The sequence below is a fragment of the Zootoca vivipara genome, chromosome 8 (assembly GCF_965207765.1).
Source record: "Zootoca vivipara chromosome 8, rZooViv2.hap1.1, whole genome shotgun sequence".
Lineage (NCBI taxonomy): Eukaryota > Metazoa > Chordata > Lepidosauria > Squamata > Lacertidae > Zootoca > Zootoca vivipara.
The window spans coordinates 52,025,055-52,048,132 of NC_142591.1; the positions used below are offsets into that span (position 1 = coordinate 52,025,055).

The 23,078-nt window shown below is 39.9% G+C and overlaps 1 protein-coding gene across 4 annotated transcripts in view; it reads right to left on the bottom strand.

The window, feature by feature from the left end:
- The window catches only part of TOX (thymocyte selection associated high mobility group box), a 197,014-nt gene that overhangs the window by 16,745 nt on the left and 157,191 nt on the right, over positions 1-23,078 (bottom strand). For all 4 annotated transcript variants that reach the window (XM_035125639.3, XM_035125638.3, XM_088675561.1 and 1 more), the window contains 2 exons: positions 18,540-18,770; positions 1,395-1,475 (listed from right to left, as the gene is read on the bottom strand). In XM_035125639.3, coding sequence (XP_034981530.2) covers positions 1,395-1,475; positions 18,540-18,770 — 312 coding nt within the window. The remainder of the gene's footprint in view (positions 1-1,394; positions 1,476-18,539; positions 18,771-23,078) is intronic.

The window sequence follows — 23,078 nt, forward strand, 5'->3', positions numbered from 1 at the left end:
ACTGTAGCCCCATTAATTTCAATAATTCTAAGGCAGGAGTGGGGAATAGGCTTTGAGAAAAGCTCTAGCAAACATTGTAATATATTTAATGGAGACTAATGTACATTTGTATCATCAATTCCAAGTGAAGAGTGGTCACCTTTTGGCAACTGGTAATCCTAACAAATAAAATAAAGTAAATCTAGAGTATTGAAACATCAAATTTTAGACTCATCAGCATGAAAACACTTCTCATTTCAAGCCACTGTAATTGAATACATAGGACTTTCAAATATGTTATTAAGACTTGCTGCACCAGCATACGGATGCTTACAATGGGTTTCAGAAACAGCTACATAAGTGCTCCATCACAAGTACACATTATTCCAATATTACCAGAAGATGCCATGTTGGTTTTAGGATCAGACTTGCATAGATAAAGGATAACATATAGGTACATTTATTGGGGGGGGGGGGAGAGAAAAAGAAGAGAGAGAGGAGAAAAATGGATTGGATCCAAACTGGAAACACAGCTTCTCTTCTACACCACTCCTCCTCTATATACCCTCTGTACCCCGACTCCTGAAGGTCAAAATAAAAATTCCTTCCAGTAGCACCTTAGAGACCAACTAAGTTTGTCATAGGTATGAGCTTTCATGTGCATGCACACTGTGTATCTGAAGAAGTGTGCATGCACATGAAAGCTCATACCTATGACAAACTTAGTTGATCTCTAAGGTGCTACTGGAAGGATTTTTTTATTTTTATTTTGACTGCGTCACACCAACACGGCTACCTTCCTGAAGGTCAAGGAACCCTTTGGAACAGCACTGGAAAAGGCACAGAGGGCTGCAGCAGGAGGGAGGTATTGGCAGAAACTGAAGGGTGGAAAAGCTACATTGCCTTTGCAAAAGTGGCTTTTCCATTAGTACAAGGCACTAATCCAAGCCCATGCCATGTACAACTAGTCCATATGTCACCTACAAGGTGGTGAGTATGTTGTGCAAGTACATACAAACTACTGGAAATCAAAACAGCCAGTTTCTGGTTGCGGTACAACTTTCCATTCGCAGACGTAAGATTTATCAGTAGTCAATTTTATCTTTCATTTGCGGTCCTGCTCATGCCTCTAAGCTATGGAAATGCAGGGTGAAATTGGGGTAGGGTTTGTCATCTAGCATAAACAAACAGCTGTTTGTGTTAAGCAGCAATTCCCAGAATTAACTTAAAAGCTTAGAGAAGCAATAATTGTTTTTTACATATTACGCAGATGGACAATAAAAAAATATGGCTGGAACACCTATAATCCATCCAATGCATATTTACTTACTTATTTATTATTAAGGTTTACACCCGACCGATAAAAAACAACTTATCAGGGTGACTTTCAATATTAAATATTAAAAAGATGTTACCTTGGATACAAGGCTTGCTCTGTATGCAGCTAACTGCTTCAGATATTCCTTCTTAGCAGCTTCAGTTTTCTTTTTATACACCTGAAAAAGAAGGAAGAGTGGCAAATCAGCAACTAGGCTTGTTGGGCTATAAATTCAAACATCATAACCTGCAATATTTACACAGCAGCAGCAAACTTCCCTATTCTCTCTATCTTTCTTACCTTGTAAACTTTTGCTTGTTTGTTAACTAAGCAAGCAAGATAGCAGTTGAAATGTGAAAAACATTGTTCAACACTATGAACATGACAAAAACACAATGATCCAATTAAAAAATAAAGCTAAAAAATGAATGGAGAGTGAATAATTGTAGTTGTTTTTAATGTGGTTGATCAAAGCTACTATGTTTTGAGAATCTTTTATTACATTAGGATGAACATAATGTTCTCATATATCTTTGATGTATATTACATTATATATGCTTTTGTAGTTCGCCTTGAGACGTTTTATATTGTAAATGACAAATAAATGCAGTAAGCATAATAATACACAATTAGGAGTAGTTTGGTTTACTCAAACTCCGCTTTTATGTTACTGCCATCTTGTAGAAGCTCCTGGAAATGTTTCCTGCATGGGAGGGGCTCTATGGAGTGGCAAGAATCACTTGAGCTGATCTACAGTTCACTCTGATCACTTGGGGCATGTATGTTTTCATGCCACAGATTCCTGGCAGTGGCTGGCACCGGTATATGGGCAAGACTTCCCCATATAACCTGCCACCGTGAAGTATTTCCAGCAATTACTATGTGGTGGTCATAATGAAAGAACCTGTCTTGGGTTGACCTAAATTAAACAAGTCAGATCCTGAGGATGTCATATAGAGGAGGGTGAAAGGTTGTTTTCTGCTGCTCCAGAGAAGCGGACACGGAGCAATGGATTCAAACTACAAGAAAGAAGATTCCACCTAAACATAAGGAAGAACTTCCTGACAGTAAGAGCTGTTTGACAGTGGAATTTGCTACCAAGGAGTGTGGTGGAGTCTCCTTCTTTGGGGGTGTTTAAGCAGAGGCTTGACAGCCATCTGTCAAGAATGCTTTGATGGTGTTTCCTGCTTGGCAGGGGGTTGGACTGGATGGCCTTTGTGGTCTCTTCCAACTCTATGATTCTATGATTCTATGAACCACACTTTTAGTCCTACATAAATTTCTGGGACAGATTAGTCATGACTAAATGAAGTCCTATTGATCTCAAGGGGACTAATGTGTGACCAACTTGGTCTGGATCCCATCCAATGAGATTGGGTATGAAATGTTGACTTGCAAAGGCATAGAGGGCAAAGTTCACTATATCTCTGCAAGTCAGAACAGAACTAGCTGCCCTAAGAAATAATTTGCATGGCCATTTTGAGATGCTAATTAAAAAGTGGCAAGATTATCACCTGAGGTACTCACTCATCTCCACAGAGTGAGTACTGCGCTCATGTAATAAGGAAGCCATGTCTGTTGATCTATGGTAGCTATTTTGCATCATAAGTCACCTGTCTTATAAAAATAGCAATAGGAGCTGCTAATGTTAGAATGAGAAATGTCTCCAATTTAATTACAAGCTTGCAAATCATAATACTGAAGTTATCTGTGCCAATTTATGTTGGAACTTAGTCATGGCTATCTCCTGGTTGATTTTCATTTATTGGCATTATCAATATGTAGGACCTACAACAAACTGTTACAGTGTACAGAGCTCCCAATCCGTGATTCAGCCAGCCAGCAATGCCCTCCACCAAACTCCATTCCACTCCTCCTCCCATCCATTCCTGTTTTTCTTCCACAACAGACAGACAGCATTCTACGGCCAATGAGCTTTTTATTGTACTTTTGTAAATGTTTGTGTTTCTCAGAAACTCCCTATAGTGTAAGGATGTTGCCATTTTGGCTATATGTTAGAACATTCACCTCTGAATGTCAGAAATAGAGTGAACTATTAATTATTATTAATATTTACTATTTCTACTAATATTACCATTTATGCATTACCTTCAGTGAACACAGATTCTTACAGTTACATGGGCAAAAAAGACAAACCCCTGTCCCTAAGAAGCTTACAATCCCAAAGAGATAATAGGGCAAAAAGCAGAATGAAGGAACAAGATGCAGGCATAGAGACAGAAGGATGTGGGCAAATGAAGCTACCTGTACTTTATTTCAGTTGGGAATGAGAATTAAAGGAACAGGATACTTCATGTGGAAAAGATGGAGTCGGACAAAGGATGTGGAAGAAGGGACGTTATCCTGCTTACCTCTACTGTATTTGTTACTGGAAATAAAGCAACAGAGCCCTTTCTACATCGTTTGGGGCAGGTATAAAAACCTACCTATTGACACTTCCAGCTACACATCTCAATATTCTCTAATTATTGCCAATTGTTTTGAATTTGATGGGAACAGTGAACTGTTGTTGGGATTCATCTATCTCATGAGACAATGGAGTGTGCCTATTGGGATGAAGGGAAACCACTGTGTTAGCAGCATCGAAGTGAGCTCCCTGGGATGCAAGCCTGAGAAATGTGTATGGAGGTCCTGGGCTGTTCAGATGCCAAGACACACATCCTCTTAGCCTCGCTGATGTGGTCCAAAGGAGCACAATCATTTTGTGTGTCCAAAATAAGCTCATTGGAAGAAGGGAGGCAGTTTCATGATCTCCACAAATATAGTGTTCCCTACTCATGTTTTAGAGTAAGCACAATTACTGTAATATTAAATTGATCCCTTCTGATATTCTTATTCCATATTAATTTAATCTAGTGCATGCATACACAGAACCAGAGAACTAAAGAACGTGGATAAAGAAAGCTCAAGAGATCCAGCACTTAGCAGACACTCATGATGCAGAGAGTTTCTTTAAAGCCACAAAGACCATCTATGGGTCAATAAATCATGGCATATGCCCCCTATGCTCAACAGATGGTACTACACTTCTAAAAGATAAGCTATTTCACAAGCTGGAAAAAACATTAACAGCACCTCCTTAACCGCAACTCCCCCATAGCTGCTGAAGTCCTCTCACAAATTCCGAAAAAACAAATTAGAGATGAGCTTGCAGTATCTCCAGATCTGGGAGAGTTGTGTACAGCTATTAACCAAATGAAAAACAACAAAGCTAGTGGCCCTGATGGGATGCTTGCCGAAGTGGGCAGAATTAAACGTACACAACAACTTCACAAGCTCATCAGAGAAATCTGGGAGAGAGTCAATCCCAGCAGACTTTAGGGATGCAAAAATTATCAATCTATTTTTTTGTTTTTTTTAAAGGTGATAGAACGGATTGTGGAAACTATTAAGGCATCTATTTATTAGCTGCAGACAGCAAAATTATTGCAAGGATCTTAGCAAACCATCTTCTAACAATATCTGAGGCTACCCTTCCTGAATCCCAAAATGATTTTCAACCTTCTAGGGGGAACAGTGGACATGATTTTCACCGCTCAACAGCTTCAAATAAAATGCAGAAAGCAAAACCACCCCCTGTATATGATGTTTATTGACCTGACTAGGGCCTTCAACACTAAATCATAATGCCCTGTGGACTGTCCTTCTGAAATTTGGCTGCCCAGATAAATTTGTGAACATCCTTCAGCTCCTCCATGATAATATGACAGCAACAATCAAAGATAACAATGGCTCTCAAAGCAAACCATTCACAGTGGGATCAGGTGTTAAACAGTGTTGTGTTATCACCTCAACTCTATTTATTATTTTCATTGCCATGATCCTATACTTTGTCGAAGGGAAACTCCCCACCAGACTAGAAATCATATATCAAACAGAAGGAAAGCTCTTTAATCTGCGTAGGCTGAAACCAAAGAGTAAGGTGACTATAACTTCCATCATAGAGCTTCAATATGTTGTTGACAACGTAGTGTGTGCACACTCAGAGGATGATCTCCAAACCATCCTAAATATCTTCACAGAAGCTTACGAAAAGCTTTGGCCTATCTCTCAACATCCCAAAAACCAAAGTGCTGCACCAACAAGCACAAAACAAGCCCTCTGCAGCATCACAAATCCAACTCAATGGTGTAACGTTGGAAAGTGTCAATCACTTCTCCTACCTGGGCAGTTATCTTTACACAAGGGCCAACATTGATGCTGAAATCCAGCATCGCCTGAGCTCTGAGAGTGCAGCTTTCTCCCAATTAAAATGCAGAGTGTTTGAGGACTGGGACATTTGCAGGGAAACCAAAATGCTTGTTTACAAAGCTATTGTACTACCAACCTTACTGTATGCTTCTGAAACATGGACCACTTATAAATGCCATCTCCAACTCCTCAAAAGATTCCATCAATGGTGTCTCCAAAAACTTTTTACATATCACTTGGGATGGCAGCCAAACTAATGTTAGTGTACTGGAAGAAGCAAAGATCACCAGTGTTGAAGCAATGCTTCTTCAACATCAACTTCATTGGACTGACCATGTTGTTCAGATGCCAGATTATTGTCTTCCAAAGCAACTACTATATTCCGAACTTAAAAAAGGAAACCGTAATGCTGGTGGTCAACAAAAATGGTACAAAGACTCTCTCAAGGCAAATAAACACTGACAATTGGGAAACACTGGCCTGTGAGCACTCCAATTGGAGAACAGCCTTTATAAAAGGTGTCATGGACTTTGAAAATGCTCAAACTAAGGACAAAAGGGAGAAACGTGCTAAGAGAAAGACATGTCTGGCAAACCGTGGAAGGACCTGCGGATCCAGAATTGGCTTCTACGGTCACTTACTGTTAAGGCCGTGTTCATGGAAGACAACCTTACTTGGCTACGAGTGATCACCAAAGAAGAACACATACATACTCCTAAGTACGGTAGATTTCTAAACTGCAAAATTATTTGTGAAGTGGTGCCACATTATTCCTATGAAATGTGCTTTATTTTATTCCATCAAAGCTGTGTTTTCAAGAGCATGCAGGTCCCTCTGATCTCTGCTGGGAAAACCCAGAGGTTGCTTAAAAGGATTAAAGATTTTGCATCCCAGGGAAACATAAGATCATAATGGAGAAACAGGCATCCTAGGATACTAAAGCTGTAAATATCAAGAGAGGAATAAATATAATAGATTGGTTCTAGCTGTGCAACGGCGTGTGTGCATTCTTTTGCAATTTCTTCAGATTACAAAGCTGAGCTCATTTTGTTTCAGAAAGGATTTATAACAAGTTGCGTTTCTGAGTTGATTGTTTGTGGTTATTGCTAAAACGTATTGTTTGTTTCAAGGAAATGAAACACCCGTTAGCTGACAGGTTTTTCCCCTCCCCAGCAGCTAAAATTAAATTTGCCTGACCTGAAAGAAGAGGCAAGAATGCAAATTGCACTCTCTGTTTGAATACATCTGCATAATTGTGTTATTTCATTTTCCAAACAAAAAATAGAGCCCAATAAGAATAAAAGATCACAGAGATTTATTCCTGGCATTTCTCATTTTGTAAGTCCAATTAATGGTATTTCTATAGAGCTTTTTATGCAAGCATGATTATGGCACCCTATCATACAAACATAGTGCCATTTCCCCTATCCAGTCATGCACAGTCTTAGGTGCTAAGCATTTCTAAGCACCTTCTGGGTTTCTTTTAAGATTGTGGTGCAATAAAACTAGTCTTATACTTTAAACAGTGCAACTATGACAGGAAAATACTATGACTAAAGTGGAATAATCCTGTAGACACATGGTAGGCTCAAGTCCCAAGATTCAAATATCATGTGAAAACTCACATTTCACCACACAGTGGCTTCTTTATTTTGATACTGGTGCAACATTCACAATAAAGGGCTATTGTATTAACTGTGCAGAGTTCAGTTTTGATTGTACTTCCATGTGGTTTTGAATTGAAGAAAGTTAAAAAAAACCTGTTGGGTATCAGGGGCCTGACAGTAACTGCATTAGAAATTAATCATGACAAGCCATCTCCATTTAGCTATATCCATGTACTGCAAGCATTAATAAAACATAAAGACAAGAGAATACCAAAGGCTGATCTAGTCCACAATCCCATTTCCCACAATGGCCACTCAGATACTCATGGAATGCCCAACAGCAGGACATGAGCACTATATCGCTTTGCAACTGCAGTTTCCCTGCAACTGGTATACATTGGCATACTGCCTCTAATGCTAATGGTAATATATAGCTGCCACATCACGTAGCCCTGTTTGAAAGCAGCTTAGTTTGGTGGCCATTACTTCATCTTCTGGAAGAAAATTAATAATGAGCTGTGTAGAGGAGTACTTCACTGTATACAGTTCTTTTAAAATGTGACTCGTGGTCTATCCTACTTCATTGATTTAGTTAGATCTTGCTACAGAACCATACAAATAATTGATTTCACAAGTGTTTTCTTGTCTTTAAGCAACTATGATGGACAGATCCAAACTAAGTTAGCTGAACTTAGATCCAACTAGTTTCAATGGGAATTACGACTTTCCCCATTGATTTCAGCTAACTTAGCCTGGATCAAACCTCAAATCTGTACAGCAAAAATGAATGTTAGAAGTTAGAAATGAATAGTTAATTTTTTTGGATTACGTTCTGAAAAGGCTCAATTTAAATATAAACTTGGGTGCTTTAATTAGTGTAACAACTAATTAGCTGTTAAAGTTGCTGAGGAAATACATGAACCAGAAGATTTAGATCACTAGTAGTTTGAATCATGATCCATACTGTTCTGATTTAATCCAATTCACCTTAACCCTCTCCAAACAATTCCTGTCTGGAGCATATTTCCTCTTGGCAGTATAAGCCATGTTATCCATGGATACAACTGTAGAATCAACTGCGTTTAGGGCTTACAAGCACTAGGCCATTTTCTAGCACCCAGGTAAAGGTGAATTGAAGAATTTCTAGTGTTATGTCTGAGCTGTAGGTGGGAACTGGTTGGGTTTATAGGCCCATCAAAGGGTAGGTTTGTACAACCAATATTGACTAGAATACAAGTCTGAATGGGAATGCAGTCTGTTGGCAGCAAAAGCCAGATCTTCACCTTTCTCACCAGCCTCAGCATGCCCCATACACTGCAGGCAGCTGGAGACACAAGATGGGTGGCAATTGCGGCACATAAAATACTTATGAAAGACAGCGTGTTCCACCCATATTCTTTTTGCAGATGCCAAATATTACAGCCCTTTAGGCATAAATTGTAGATTAAGAGACTTGCAGGTGAGAGATAATATTCACAACTGCATTTTATCAATGTGAGAATGCCTACTTCCACTTTTAGAGAGGCCAAGCACAACCATGCCCCATTAGGGTTGTAAAAAATAGAGAATTGGAAAGACAACTAGTTAAGGGCAACCCAAACACTTGTTGTTCTTTTCTTACTACATATGGAGTTCAAGCAGCCTCCTGTTTTTGTTTATCATATTACTCAGAAGCATGAAAGTGAACACATAAGTTATTTGTGTGCTAGGCTAGATGTTTTGCTTTTAATATTTAGTTGTAAGTCAGTTTGGGTTGCCTTGGGCAAGATAAAGTGACTAACTACTACACTACTATTGCTACTACTGTACTACTAATTTTAACTAATATAAAATGTAGCTCCTAGTCATTCCCCATGCTGCAAGTGAGAAGGATTGGGTTTTTTGGGTGTGTGTATATAAAATCATGAAGGAAAATCTGTTGAATCCTGTAGTTCTTCACTACAACTACTCAGGCTTTCTGGAAGGCCTAAAATCTCCCTGTCACTCCCTCTTGACCTTTCTCTGAGTTGTTTTTGTGGAGGAATTCTGTTATGTAGCTTCGGGCTAACACTCTTAAATCAAGGAGGTAGAACAGGCATCCCCAAACTGTGGCCCTCCAGATGTTTTAGCCTACAACTCCCATGATCCCTTGCTAACAGGACCAGTGGTCGGGGAAGATGGGAATTGTAGTCCAAAACATCTGGAGGGCCAAAGTTTGGGGATGCCTGAGGTAGAACCTGTGCTCCTCCAAATTTTGTTTCACTCTTAACTGTCATCAGCAGTAGCTGACATGGTCAATGGTCAGGGGTGAAGGGAGTGGTAGCCCAGCAACATCTGAAGGGCCACAGGTTTCCCATTAGTGTTGTTGATTGTTAGGATTTGATATCTATATTCTATTTCTTGGATAAACTGGGCGCTACATACAAACTATAACCACATGCACTGCAACCATATACACCATAATCACATGCTCACACATTATCTGCTGCCCCTCCCAGTAGATAATAAAAAAAACCTACTTTTGCTTCCCTCCCACCCCCAGCCTAATTTTTTTTGTGTGTGTTTAATTATTCTGGAAAGTTCAGCTAGGGAGGAAGAATTAATCCTTCCCATCTTTAATCTTCAAGGATATTGGTGGGGGGAGGGGGGCGCAGGCAGGGAAGCTTTCAACTGGAGCCAATGGAAGGCTTTTTGAAGCCTCACTGCAGCAGCAGAGAGACATTTTAAGGGGATATAGCTGAAAAGGGAAGGGTTAACACCCAGCAGCAACCCTGTGCTGATACGCCTCCACCCCCGAACCATAATAAGCTTTGTATTTTATTTTTTATTTTTTTAAGCCTCATTATGGTGAGCCTGAGAATTAAGGCCTGGTGAAATGGAATATGAAGGCTCTCCATGGGATCTCACCAGGACTCTCATGGGAAATTAAGCTGCAACAAACTTTTTAAAAAATTATATTGATGTTCATGGTAAGTATGTTAAGACAAATCACGTTTCACTTATTGGTTCATACAATTTAACCATGCTTACTGCACTCGGTGCAGCTACTAAAAGTAGAGTCAGTGGTGGTGCTTCAAATGTGAGTTGACTAATGAACCTGATGGAGATTGATGGAGAAATTGCACAGCAGTCTCATAAAGAGCTGAATTCTCCACACGTCTATTCAACACAGAAATTTAATGGGACAATTTGGCTCTTACTCGAGCAACAACATGACTTTTGGGCTTCTTAAATACAGAGACTGTGTTTAAGGAAAGTCATCCAGGACAATACTATCTTTCTTGTAACCTTTTACTCCACTACTACATTCAAATTCAGAGGGTTTGGGCAAGCTTTCAAAGACAGATAGCAGCCCCTCATGCCGTGGCATTCTTGAGGGTTGTCCAAGTGCTAAGAGTGGGTTTTCATGGGGCTGCAAAGGAAAGGGAGACATTTGGGGTAGGAAAGCCCATTCAATGAACTGAGCTCCATTCAGCTTATGGAACTGAAGATCTAGGCTAGAGTTTCCAGGCAGTGTCCCATCAAGGCAATGTTTAGATCCAGGCCAGCAATCTTGCTCAATCATGCTTTGAGACTTATGTAGATAATTAATATGCTCTATATTGGATATATTATGATCAATAAACTAGAAGGTATTGAGCCTAAATATTATACTTGCTGCATGATATTACCGTATTGAAGGAACATATTAAGAAGTCAATACATAATTTTAAAAGGGGGATAAATGCTCATTTTTTGGGACCCAGGTGGCGCTGTGGCTTGCTGATCAGAAGGTCGGCGGTTCGAATCCCTGTGACGGGGTGAGCTCCCGTTGCTTGGTCCCAGCTCCTGCCAACCTAGCAGTTCGAAAGCACATCAAAATGCAAGTAGATAAATAGGAACCGCTACAGCGGGAAGGTAAACGGCGTTTCCATGTGCTGCTCTGGTTTGCCAGAAGCGGCTTTGTCATGCTGGCCACATGACCTGGAAGCTATACGCCGGCTCCCTTGGCCAATAACGCGAGATGAGTGCGCAACCCCAGAGTCGGTCACGACTGGACCTAATGGTCAGGGGTCCCTTTACCTTTACCTTTAAATGCTCATTTTAATAAACACATTGCTTCATAGCAAGAATCAGCAAGTCGTTTGTTGATAGCACCAGGATTTTGCATCAATGGTGTTGGGGTGTAGGAAGTTTCAGACAGCCTAAACCAGGGGTCCCCAGACTTACCGGGCTTCGGGCCGGTGCCCGTCGCGCCGACCGCGCGGCGGGCCGGAGGGTAGGGGAGTGCGCGCCTGTGCGCATGCGCACGCGCACACGGTCGGAAGAAAATCGCCGAAAATCGCTTGTGCGCATGCGTATGGGCCTCCCCCGACCCGGAAGTGCATCGGAAATGACCTCTTCTGGGTCGGGAGAGGCCCCTACGCATGCACACAAAGGATTTTCGGCGATTTTTTGCCGATTTTGAAGATCGCCACCGCACCGCACACCGTAAGAGCGGGTGGCGGCAGCGGGCGGCGGGGGTCGTCGCGGGCCGGATTGGGAGGCCAATTGGGCCGCATCCGGCCCGGGGCCCGTAGTTTGGGGACCCCTGGCCTAAACATAACATACTTAATAATAATAGTTTATTATTTATACCCTACCCATCTGCCTGGGTTTCCCCAGCCACTCTGGGTGGCTCCCAACCAAATATTAAAAACACAAAACAGCATTAAACATTAAAAACTTCCCTAAACTTAAATGTGTCATCTTTCATGGAAACTTATTACAGGTGGAAAGAGTTTACTGTACTTTGATAGACACCTGAAAGAAATATGAAAACCAATCTCAAATGCAATTGTGCAAAATTGCTGATAATTTTCAGTCTATGAATCCTCTTGTAGATGTTGAAATCTGACTCCCACAGAAATTATTAGGAACATCACACAGGACCCAGTGGGAACCAATTAGTTTGCATAGAAGACTTCAGTGTTGTTATTTAGGTAAATATGCTAGTATCTCACCATCAGTTGACATATTTTATCAAGCTACTTGGGTTGCAGTTCATTAAGCACAGTTGCATCCAAAAGAATAGAAAGCAATGAAGGAACCAAATATCTAAAGCAAAGCAGTATGGCTGTTTTTGTATCTAAATGAATGGAATTTAAAAAGTGGTTTATTAAACTATTTTATCAGAAAGAGTTCTTCTTGAAACAAAATATAAACAAATGATACAGCTTCCTCTTGCCCAATTTTCTGTGATTGCCTCTTCCCACTGCAACCTCTCATGCTAGGTACTTCCCAATGTATGGACAAGAGGGATGCAAGGCTTTCCAGGGCTGGGGTATGCTGGCTTGGGAGGGAGGGAGGGAGAAAACATATCGCTCAAACAGATTTCAATTCGCACGGTGTTTGGACACAACTCATTCTTATTTCCTGTGTGAGTGTCTGAAAAGATATATTGATTTCATTCTATGAGCAATAAAAATAATAATTAAACGTGTTGATGATGAATAAAAAATGAATAAATGTCCTGGAAATGAATATTCATAGTTAAAACTATGGCTGTTGTGTCAGTGTCTGGCAGGTTTTTACTAACACTATGTTTTACTGTAGTTTATTTTGGTGCTGGTTCTTAGGCTTTTAGTATTCTGACATTGGTATTCTTAAATGGTTTTGCTTACAACTTAGCCTCTGCACACCATTATATTTCCTTGGTCTTTCAGGCTCAATCCAGATGACAGTTTTCTTGGTCCTGTTTTGCTGTCTGAGCCTTAACGGTATTGCTTAGAGGAATCGTCCTGTGAATTTATGTATGTCTGAGCATCAGTAGCAAGCTTTGGGAAGCTTGATCCAACACAAGGTAGCCTTAGCTCTGGTCATAAACCTTAAGGTTGTTTTTTTAATAATTGAATTTCCATGATATTTAAAAATGAAATGGATTAAATATATTAACATTTTAAAGAATACTATAAAATACAATGGAATAATAATATATTAAAATATTAAAAACTATTTTAAAATAGTACTTAAAAATTCTGCTATATGTGTTATTTACCTGCATGTGTGGGAGCGGGGCTGCAGAGACAGGTGTTGTGAGGCAGGGAACAGATTGTTTGTGCCGAAAGACTGGTGACCCCTCATCTAACCAATGCACCACACTGTCATATCCCGAAACGAAAGGAGTAAGCAATACAGATAGCCTCCCCCAGAAGGTCAAAATATCTATTTTCAGCACTTTTAAAATAATGCTGTACCTCTGGCCACATTTGACACATTCATAGACCACATCAGGTAAACCATATGACAAATTTCAAGTCATTGACTCAACAGGTTATCATTGTTACAAAATATAGAATAATATATAGAAAACCAATGAATGGGGTTTACCCACCCCCCCTACTGTACTTGCTTCAACTAAAGGTGCATCCCTGTACCCCTTAATTACCATCCATCAATATGAGCATGTTTCCAGGTTGCATGTGTTTACGCAATATGAGAAATGTTTAGTAGCCATGTTTCAGACCCTTGTAAGCTTTTAGTTAGTTTGGTAAAGAAGAAGCAGACAGCAATACAAACGTTGACGGTATCATCAAAATGCTTTTGATTTCCTTAAGTATTGGCAGGATAAAATCTGAGTTTCATCCAATGATACAGAATAAGCTGCAGCATTTGTCTAGTGGGTGTTTGAACACCAGCGAGGAGTAAATGATTTGATTTTGTGGGCTCAGAGGATTTGTCAGCTGCCTCAGAAGTATAATTCCAGCTCTTCATATCCCTGCTGCTTCTAATTTAGCAGGACAGGCTCATAATTGAAGCAAATTAACTATTTACACTTGCCACTTCTACCAGGGGGAAAGAGGACATATCAGCAGGAAAGACTGAGTGGGAAATTAAATCCTTCCCACTTGTGTCAGATCTGCCCTTATATAAACACATTAACAGTAATTTCATGAGGCGTCAAACATAGGAATAAATACTGAGGGATAAAATAATGAGGTGTTGCTATTGAGCTGAACTGTTGCAGCTAATATTACTGAGAACAAATTATGCAGCCTGTAAGAAAGCATATGTTACAGCACTCCCAACAGTTCCCTGGCATGTCTTATCTGATCATTAAGCAGTGGGTCCCTAGGAACACAGACTGGTCTTTCTCCTACAAGGTCCAAGTACAAGGTTTAAATAAACATACACGTGCAAATGCACATATATTGGGGACCAGGCCATTCCTGCTTTGACTCAACTGACAACAGTGGCATTACAAATAAGAGGTGAACTTTGCACAGCATACTTTGGAGTGGCCATGCAGTTCCATTTTTAGCATAATGGCATGTTTTAGTGAGCTCTTTTGGCTGAAGCCATGAAGTCAGTTATATTAATGTAAACAAGAACATTTTGTTTGTAATTTGTTCATTCTATTATAGCTTCACTGGGTCTCCAATTAGGAATTTAAGTTTCATTTTACATTTACATCTGGTTTGGATTTAAGTTGTTGATTTTTTTCTTAGACTCCAAGAATGGGGAAGAAAAATTACCTACACTGCCTTTTAACTCAGATTTCTGTCTGAAAGCCAAGGAAAGCTCCATTTATCACAATACTTTTAACTCTTAATTGCCACGTGCATGTTTTGCACGAGCAGAGAAAAATGGCCAGTGTAAGTTTATTTACAAAGAAACCAAAGGGGCACGCCAAGTGATGTGGAGGGGGAACAGAAGGCAACATTCCTAACCCAAACCACAAGTGGCTAAAAGATTCAGTGGCAGAGCTTAGTACCAATGTCATAAATATTTGAAGGCACAGCTGAAAAGAAAGATAGGGATAAAGTGGTGGCAAGATGCCCTAAGCCAGCCTTGTCTTGCTCAGAGATGTAAATGGAAGATGCTAACACCATAAGAGTTGCAAGCAATATTTCTTTCACAAATAATGTGGGAAGTTTTTATTTTATTTCATTTGTTTAAAGTATCTTTAGGCAACTTTCCTGGGGAAAATGCCTGTCTGAACCAGTGTATAAATAAAACAAAAGATTAAAAACCATAGAAAATGTCAAACACTGCAAATCAACACTTGAGTTTAAAAAATACAGAACTGGGGAGAACATAACTAAGTCAGACTGTCACTCAGCTAACAAACACCATGCCTGGAAGGCCAGTTGGAAAAGATTCCTCTTCAGGGCCTTCAGAAAAGCCTGTGGCATAGAGATTTGGTGCAGGTCCAATAAGGAGGAGTTCCATAGTCATGGTGCCACCACAGAACCTTTCTCTTGTGGCCACCCACTTTACTGACCATGGGGATGGGCACAGCAGGATAGTCTACCAAACAGGTCATAAGATGTGGACAAGGAAATATGAGTGCAGGCAGTCAAATAAACAGCTTGCAAGGAAACAGCTTAGGCCCTTAAAGGTCAAAGCCCATTGAATTGGTTTAGAAACCCACTAGTAACTAGTGCAGCTGATATAATAAAGTTGTCGAATAGTACTCAGGCAGCTACATTCTGGACAAGCCGAAGTTTCTGAACCACTTTCAAAGGCAGCCCCCAAGTACTGTAGAGCACTATGCAGTAGTCTAGCCTGGACAGGACCAAAACATGGATTGTGGTGACAAGTAATTATTGCCATATGGAAGCCCATCCAAAGGACCTGCAGTGCCCCTTTGTTCAATCCTAGACTGGCCCATTAACAAAAATACTGCTGATCAACTTTGTATATTCCATGCTTAAATGATATAAGATTCTTCCCAGATCCTACATCCAGCAAGGATATACAAAGGCCACTCACATCTTAGTCTTGACAGATTGTCTATTCCGAAGGAACATATATTTCTGGAAAAGTTTTGAGGCTTCTTGAAGTTCCATGATTCTATCATTTTAATGTTGGCCTTGGAGGCCACAATTTATTTTGCACCTGAGCTTGTCTGAACACAGCATGTACTTTAGAACCCTGAAGCAAGCAGCCACTCACATGATGCTGAAATATAATATATTCACATATTGTAGAAGAATTCCTGTATTGAAATGGACAAATAGTCCATTCAACCCAGCATGTTACTTCAAGCAATAGACATTGCTGTATACATTAGAGTATTGAAGGGGGGGGGGAATCCCTCCTTAATGCACCTGGACAAGCTATCCATTGTCCCAGTGTTTGGCCCACTAGCCAATTTAGTTGTCCTTATAAGCCACACATAAATAATAAAGATGGCTAGAAGAAGAATAACCTTTCTTGACAGATTCCTAGGGCAACATCTTGTTTTGTTGAAGATAATGCCAAAGTGGTCACTGTCTTGAATTAGGCTTGAAGGTTTAAGACTTACATGACAATAGGTAGCAACTTTTCAGAGGGTTGTACTATGTGTTCTTTAATGGAATACACATTGGTTTCTCTGCAATTCACAAAGAGAAACTGCCAAAGCCAAGTGATTAACACAGCTTTCCTTTAATAATTTGCATGCTCCCATATGCTAGTCAAATAAACACAGCTGGAAAATGAGAAACCCCTGGATGTTTCCGTCAATTAATGTAACATGCCTGGCAAATACTCAAAAGAAAATAATTGTATGCAACCATTTCTGTGTAAATTCTAAACAAGGGACAAATTTGTTCATCTCAGCTGACTGGCTGCTTGTTGTGAATTCCCTATAATGGGACAGGAGAAGGGGTTTTTTGTTTTGTTTTTAAGGGGTGGGGGGGGGAGTGTATTCCTAGTAGTTATTGGGCTTCCACCACCTTCTGTCTTTTCAGATTGCAAGATCTCTGTTAACTCTCCCTAGGGGAACTAATGTGGGGGGTAGCCATGGCCTGAGGATGGGGCAGCACTGTATGGTGGTGGTAGTGGAGGGGAATTAATTATTTCTGTGCATGGTAACAGGGCCCTTCTCTTGTTGCATTGGGAAGTTCTCAGGAACCTGTGGCCCTATGAGTGGTGCTGGATTACAGCTCCCATCATCCCTGACCGATGGGTCAAGCTGGCTGGGTCTCATGGAAATTGGCATCCAACAACATTTACAATCATTTATAGGCTGCCCTTCACCATGCATCCTCAAGTCGGGTTCCATTCAGCTTAAAACAACAAGCAAGCCACACAGTACACAGCAAAACTCAACTAAAATTTAAACCAGGCACCCCCAAACTGTGGCCCTCCAGATGTTTTGGCCTACAACTCCCATGATCCCTAGCTAACAGGGCCAGTGGTCAGGGATGATAGGAATTGTAGTCCAAAACATCTGGAGGGCCGAAGTTTGGGGTGCCTGATTTAAACTGTGCCAAAAAGCAAGCAGAACCAACAGCAACAGTGCAGAGGGAATACTGTAGTTAAATAGCAGACATGTGGTCAAGAAATGCATTTTTCTTCTGTATATGGAAGATATTGTATGTGTATATATATATATATATTAGGAGTCTAGAAATTGTTGTATTCCTTATCATTTGATTTCACAGGTCTCATTTATAGATTCCCCTCACCATTCACTTGACGAAAGCCCCACAGTGGTTGGAAGAGACAATCAGGAGGAATATAAAGAAGTGCTGAGAGTTCCTTTTTGCATTTGCGTTAAAATAATGCACCCCCCCATCTGAAATCGCAGACTTTCACTTCTCTTTTCCACAGAAGGGCTGCATTACAAAGGTAGCTGCTAATTCTTTCAAGCCCAAGACATGTCCTGGGCCCTTCTAGACATCTTTTTATTATACAATAATTCCACAGTTATTGCAAAGTAATCCAGATATCTTTTATTAAAGGTTTCCTTTGTGATGAGGAAATCACACTTTCCTACCACTTAAACAGAAACACATTGTCATTTGGGAAATGCAATTTTCTCAAACAATAGCCATTCCAAATACTGTCTGGAATGGGGCTGCATGTGTATCATGGGTGCCTATTACTTCTCTCACACAACATATAGGTATGTTAAAAACAGAATAACATTTTGCACATCAGTGTGCTACAGCAATCATATTCTGCTGGAGCCAGAAGAATATCAGATACTACTGGGAAGGGCTTCCTTTGATGGACCACTGGCACTGGCTAAAAGGGAATACTGTACAGGCTCTCCTATAAAAGAGTAAAGTGCATGGCCAGTCATATGGAAGGAACGCACAGGCACTCCTTTGGTATGATCCTGCGGGAATTTTCAAACCAGCAAAGAAGGATACGCTAGAAGAGGCAAGTCCTGAAAAGATCAACAGATCAGAATCAACTTCTAAGGTGGAATGTGCCTGGGATGAGCACCAAAATTCCAGCTGTTTGGTAATATCTGTGCCAAAGCTCTCCTAATATAACAGCAACTGAATCTAGGCCCAGAGCTTGTGCAACCACAACAACACTGTCAAGATATAGGCAAGGATGCTAATGCAGCTGATCCAGTTTTCCTCTAGCAAGTTTTCCTCTTGTGACTCATATTCTGATGTGGAATCAAAGAAATACAGTAGCCATTAGACCCATCTCTAATGGAAAGTTAAACCAACAATATATGTATATGTGTATTGCTGTACCTGTTTTTGTTCTTCTCCCAAGCCATCCCACATGGAAGCGACAATTTTAGAAACTTCGCCAAAGGTAGCATTTGGGTTTTGGCCTTTGATGGCAGCTTGAGTATCTCGGAAAAATAATGCATAGGCAGAAACAGGTTTCTGTGGCTCATTAGGGTCCTTCTTCTTCTTCTTTTTGGGAGTTTTGGGCTTCTTTCCCATATCGGAGGCAGGTCTTTTTTCTGCCCCATTGATCTGCAAAGAAAGCAAAGACTATATTACAATACAAACTATCACGATCGTAGAGCAAACTACCCGTAAACCCCCATTTCTCAACCAATATGCAATTGGGGTTCTGCTGCTTGAAATTATATTTTAATTATAGTGCTTTTCATAATCCAGATTGTTGGCATCTTACATGATTTCATCTATAAAATGCATTTTAGATACGTTTGGTTATGTAATCTTATTTTCATAATTTTATTATACATTTACAGTTTGCTTTCATTTCATTGGTGCATCTAAGTTCTGGCTAAACTTTTCATCTTTTTCAAGTCTTACTGCTAATGGCATGACATCACTGTAAAGTGTTTCATAACACATTATATACTGGCTTATAGTTCAACCACTGGGGCAATCCATGTGCAGTAAAAGTTACATTCTCTCTTATGGAGATTTCTTCCTTCCCTCTTTAGTACTGGCAGCAATTGTATGCATGCTTAAAAAAAAACCCTAATAAATCAATGTGTCTTCCTCCTGATGGGATTGGACATGAATTGTATATGATTGCAATTCAGCTGTATCAAAAAAGATGAAACCTAGACAAGAATTTCAAAAAGAATGGGGGAAATGCAGATAATACTTTACCAAACAGTGACCCAAAATATACACCTGGACTTGTTTCGATTAATTTCTACAGGAGACTTTGCAGTTTTTTAAGTCATAATTAGGAAAAATTGTAATAATCATATATAAAAGAAACAGTATACAAGAAGTAAATAAGGAGGTCATTTACAGGTTAAAGGAAGTCTTTTATTTTTATGTTATGTTTTCTTTGTGTAAGGGGATAGGAGTTTAATTTCGATAATTAAATTGTCAACGGTGGTAGGTTTGTTTGTATGTATGAGTTGTTGTGGACTATGTTGTAAATAAAGTTAAAAAACAAAAAACAAAAAAACATGAAACTATTATTGAAATCTTGTTTGTGTAACAGTATCTGAAGTTGGATACTTAAAAGAATCTCTATTACGTGGCTGCTGATCAACATAACTGTATGGCCAGGGGTATCATTTTTTATCACTTTGCCTTTCAAGGTCAAATGTCTATTGTGCTTTCCCCTGGAGGTTCAGTTGCCAGACAAGAGAACAGAAAACAGCTTTATTAAAACTTTGATACTGGTGCTGGGGTAAGATAATTCCAACAATTCATTAAGAAGCACAATGTTATTTATGTTCTAAATGCCACCACCACTGAAGCCAAGAAAGAATCACAGAACAAGTATAAAGATGGTATTGCTGACAAATAGGAGAAATCTTCCATATAATTCTTCTTCAGATCTTCAAATATCAAAGGTTTAGTGAGAAGCTTTTGAATTTTCCAAAAACATTTCATCAGACTGGATATTAAGGGAAGTAATGTGTGGGGTCGAGGGGGAATGGGAGAGAGAGAAAAAGAAAGAAAGCAAAAAGCTGACTTAGACCATAAAGTCTGCAATGGCTGCAGTCTTAAAATGGTTGTCACTGTAGCCAATATTAAGCAGGCCCTGTGAACTGCAAGCTAAGAAGCTGGGGCACACAGTTTTGTTGCTTCCAGTTTGCTTCACTCTGGGGGAGGCATCATATCTGAACCTGGGATTGTGGTTTGTTGCTGTCTAAAAAAGCAATAACCATAAACTGTCAACAAATATGAGTTAAGTTTGGCGGGCGATCATGACTGGATAGAAGCAAGTCATGATCCTGAGTTTGGACTAAGCGCTCCCCCCCCCTGGTTTGTTTACCTGCTTGCATCAGAGGGGGAATGAAATGGAAGTGAGCAAGCTGCACTGTATGCACAATATGGATTATTAAACCAAATCTGTTTGCCTACCATTACCAAAAAGTGGGAGAAACCTGAGGAAAAAGAGCAAGGCTCATTAAGCTTAAAATTTGTGGTTTAAATCTTCCGTCTTATGCTGCAAATTGATTACTTATGTAATAGCTGTTTCTGGTCTAATAGCAGCATTGTAGTGGAAAATATGCAAGCCTGACAATCTATCTGATGTGGTAGCTTTTCACTTGCTGGAACGTTTTGGCCTGGGTAAGTACCTTTTTCAGCCCTTAGACTCATAAGAACATGAGAAACCTGTTGCCTAAGGCTCATCTAATCCAACATTCTGTTCCTACACTGGCCAAACAGATGTCCATAGGAAGCCCCATAAGCAGGTCATGAGTGCAACAGCACTCTCTGCACTTGTGCTCACCAGCAACTGATATTCAGAGGCATGCTGCCATCCAGAGTGCAGGTAGAACATAGCCGCCTTACCTAGTTGTCACTGACAGCTTTATCTTCCATGAATTTGTCTAATCCTTTTGGTCAGTCCAAATTGGTGGCCATTACTACACCTTGGGGTTGCATATTCCATAGACATTGTCTGTCCCCACCTTATCCTCTAGCACTGTGGGAAGCAGCATTGGTGATGTAGTGGTGGCCTCACTAGGCTGGAGCGAGTTGGGGTTGCTCCCTAAATACCAAAGCACTAGAGTGCTTTCACAGTTGTCAGGCTGCCATTTCCCCATGCACAGCTCTGAAGCGTTTCCCCTGCTGGACTGGTCATGTTCACACGGCAACACATTATCATGCCAGAAATACAGCACTAAGGGGAAATTCAACTTCTTCAAAAGTATTGGGCTACAGTTATAACTTACTGCTTAGCCTTGTGAGTAACTTTTAATGTTCACAAAAGGTTAAGTATGGAAACTGTTATTTGGCAAATTGAACATCTCTGAAGGAGTTTAAATGATCCATTGGCTCTGACTTGTTTCTCTACCACGCTGCAGAGTGAATATTCCTTGGGGAAATTCTCTTCTTTCTTTTCTTTTTTCTTTTTACAACGTGGAAATTAAAAAGAATTCCACAACTAATAACCTTGAAAATAATGGGGATGATGTTCAACCTTATGCTTACAACCATCTAGCAGTTACACAGACTTTTCTGCTAACCACCAAAACAGAGACAGATGGGAAATAATTAAAAAAAATCCTCATACTTATTCTGCTAAGCATAGACTTGTGCTTCAAAATCCCTAGAGGTGTAGTTAGCTCATGGTAATCCACCTCCTGTCAGGCCTTATTGCTTAATTATAGTGATGTATTTAACTTATTTATCACAAGAAAGCAATAGTCTCTCATTTTAAAAATGTGTGTATTAACCATGTTGCACAAATAATAGATCACAAGGATATATCGTAGAGGATTTAAGACTATCAAATAAGGCACATTGTTGATATCTAAATGTCCCCTGAGAAGTTAAGGAACGCCTATAAGCATATTTAAAATAAACTGCAATAGTTCCAAGGCCTTTAATGGCAGTAAGAGAGCTGTTTCGTTCACACTATCTCGCAGTAATCACCATAGTTTAAAATAGATTTTAATCAAGTACCATCTGCATAATAGACTGAACAAACAACATAAAATTCTACTTATAACTTACCATATAAAGTAAAAATGGTAAAGCCTCTGCTACATAAACAGAATAGGCTGCAGTAGTACTTTAGTGATCATGTTTCAGTTAGTTAACATTTGCTGTTTACAGTCCTCTCATTATTCTCTGTTCTCTAAATTCCATGAAATCCTTTCATAAGTGAAATTCAAACAACCATGCAACACACAGTCATCTGTCTAGTTAGGAATACGGATAATTGTGTCACAATTATAAATAGCAAAACCAGAAATATACATGTTTAATGAACCAATAGGATGAATTGTTACATTTAACTGGGAGGCAGTACTCATTCAGAACACTTAAGTGCTCAAAATAAATGGGAAGGAAATGGGAAAAGTAACATTAAATAACCGCAAAGGTACATGGAAATGGCAACTGCAAAGTTCTAGTTATTGCCAAGTCCTAAAGCAGGGGTCAGCAACGTTTTTCAGCAGGGGGCTGGTCCACTGTTCCTCATACCTTGTGGGGGAATATATTTTGAAAAAAAGAAGAAGAATGAATCCCTATGCCGCACAATTAACTCAGAGATGCATTTTAAATAAAAGCACACATTCTACTCATGTAAAACACCAGGCAGATCCCACAAATAACCCAGAGATGCATTTTAAATAAAAGGACACATTCTACTCATGTAAAAGCATGCTGATTCCTGGACAGTCTGCGGGCCGGATTTAGAAGGCGATTGAGCCGGATCTGGCCCCAGGGCCTTAGGTTGCCTACCCATGTCCTAAAACTTCATCCATCACTAACGAAAATGAATGCGGCAGAATTCTTTCTTCTAAGCTAAGGACTGTGCTTCTAGGGAAAATCACCCAAAAGGGAAATTTGCACAAAATTGGGCTTGTATCCAGCCTTCCATAATTA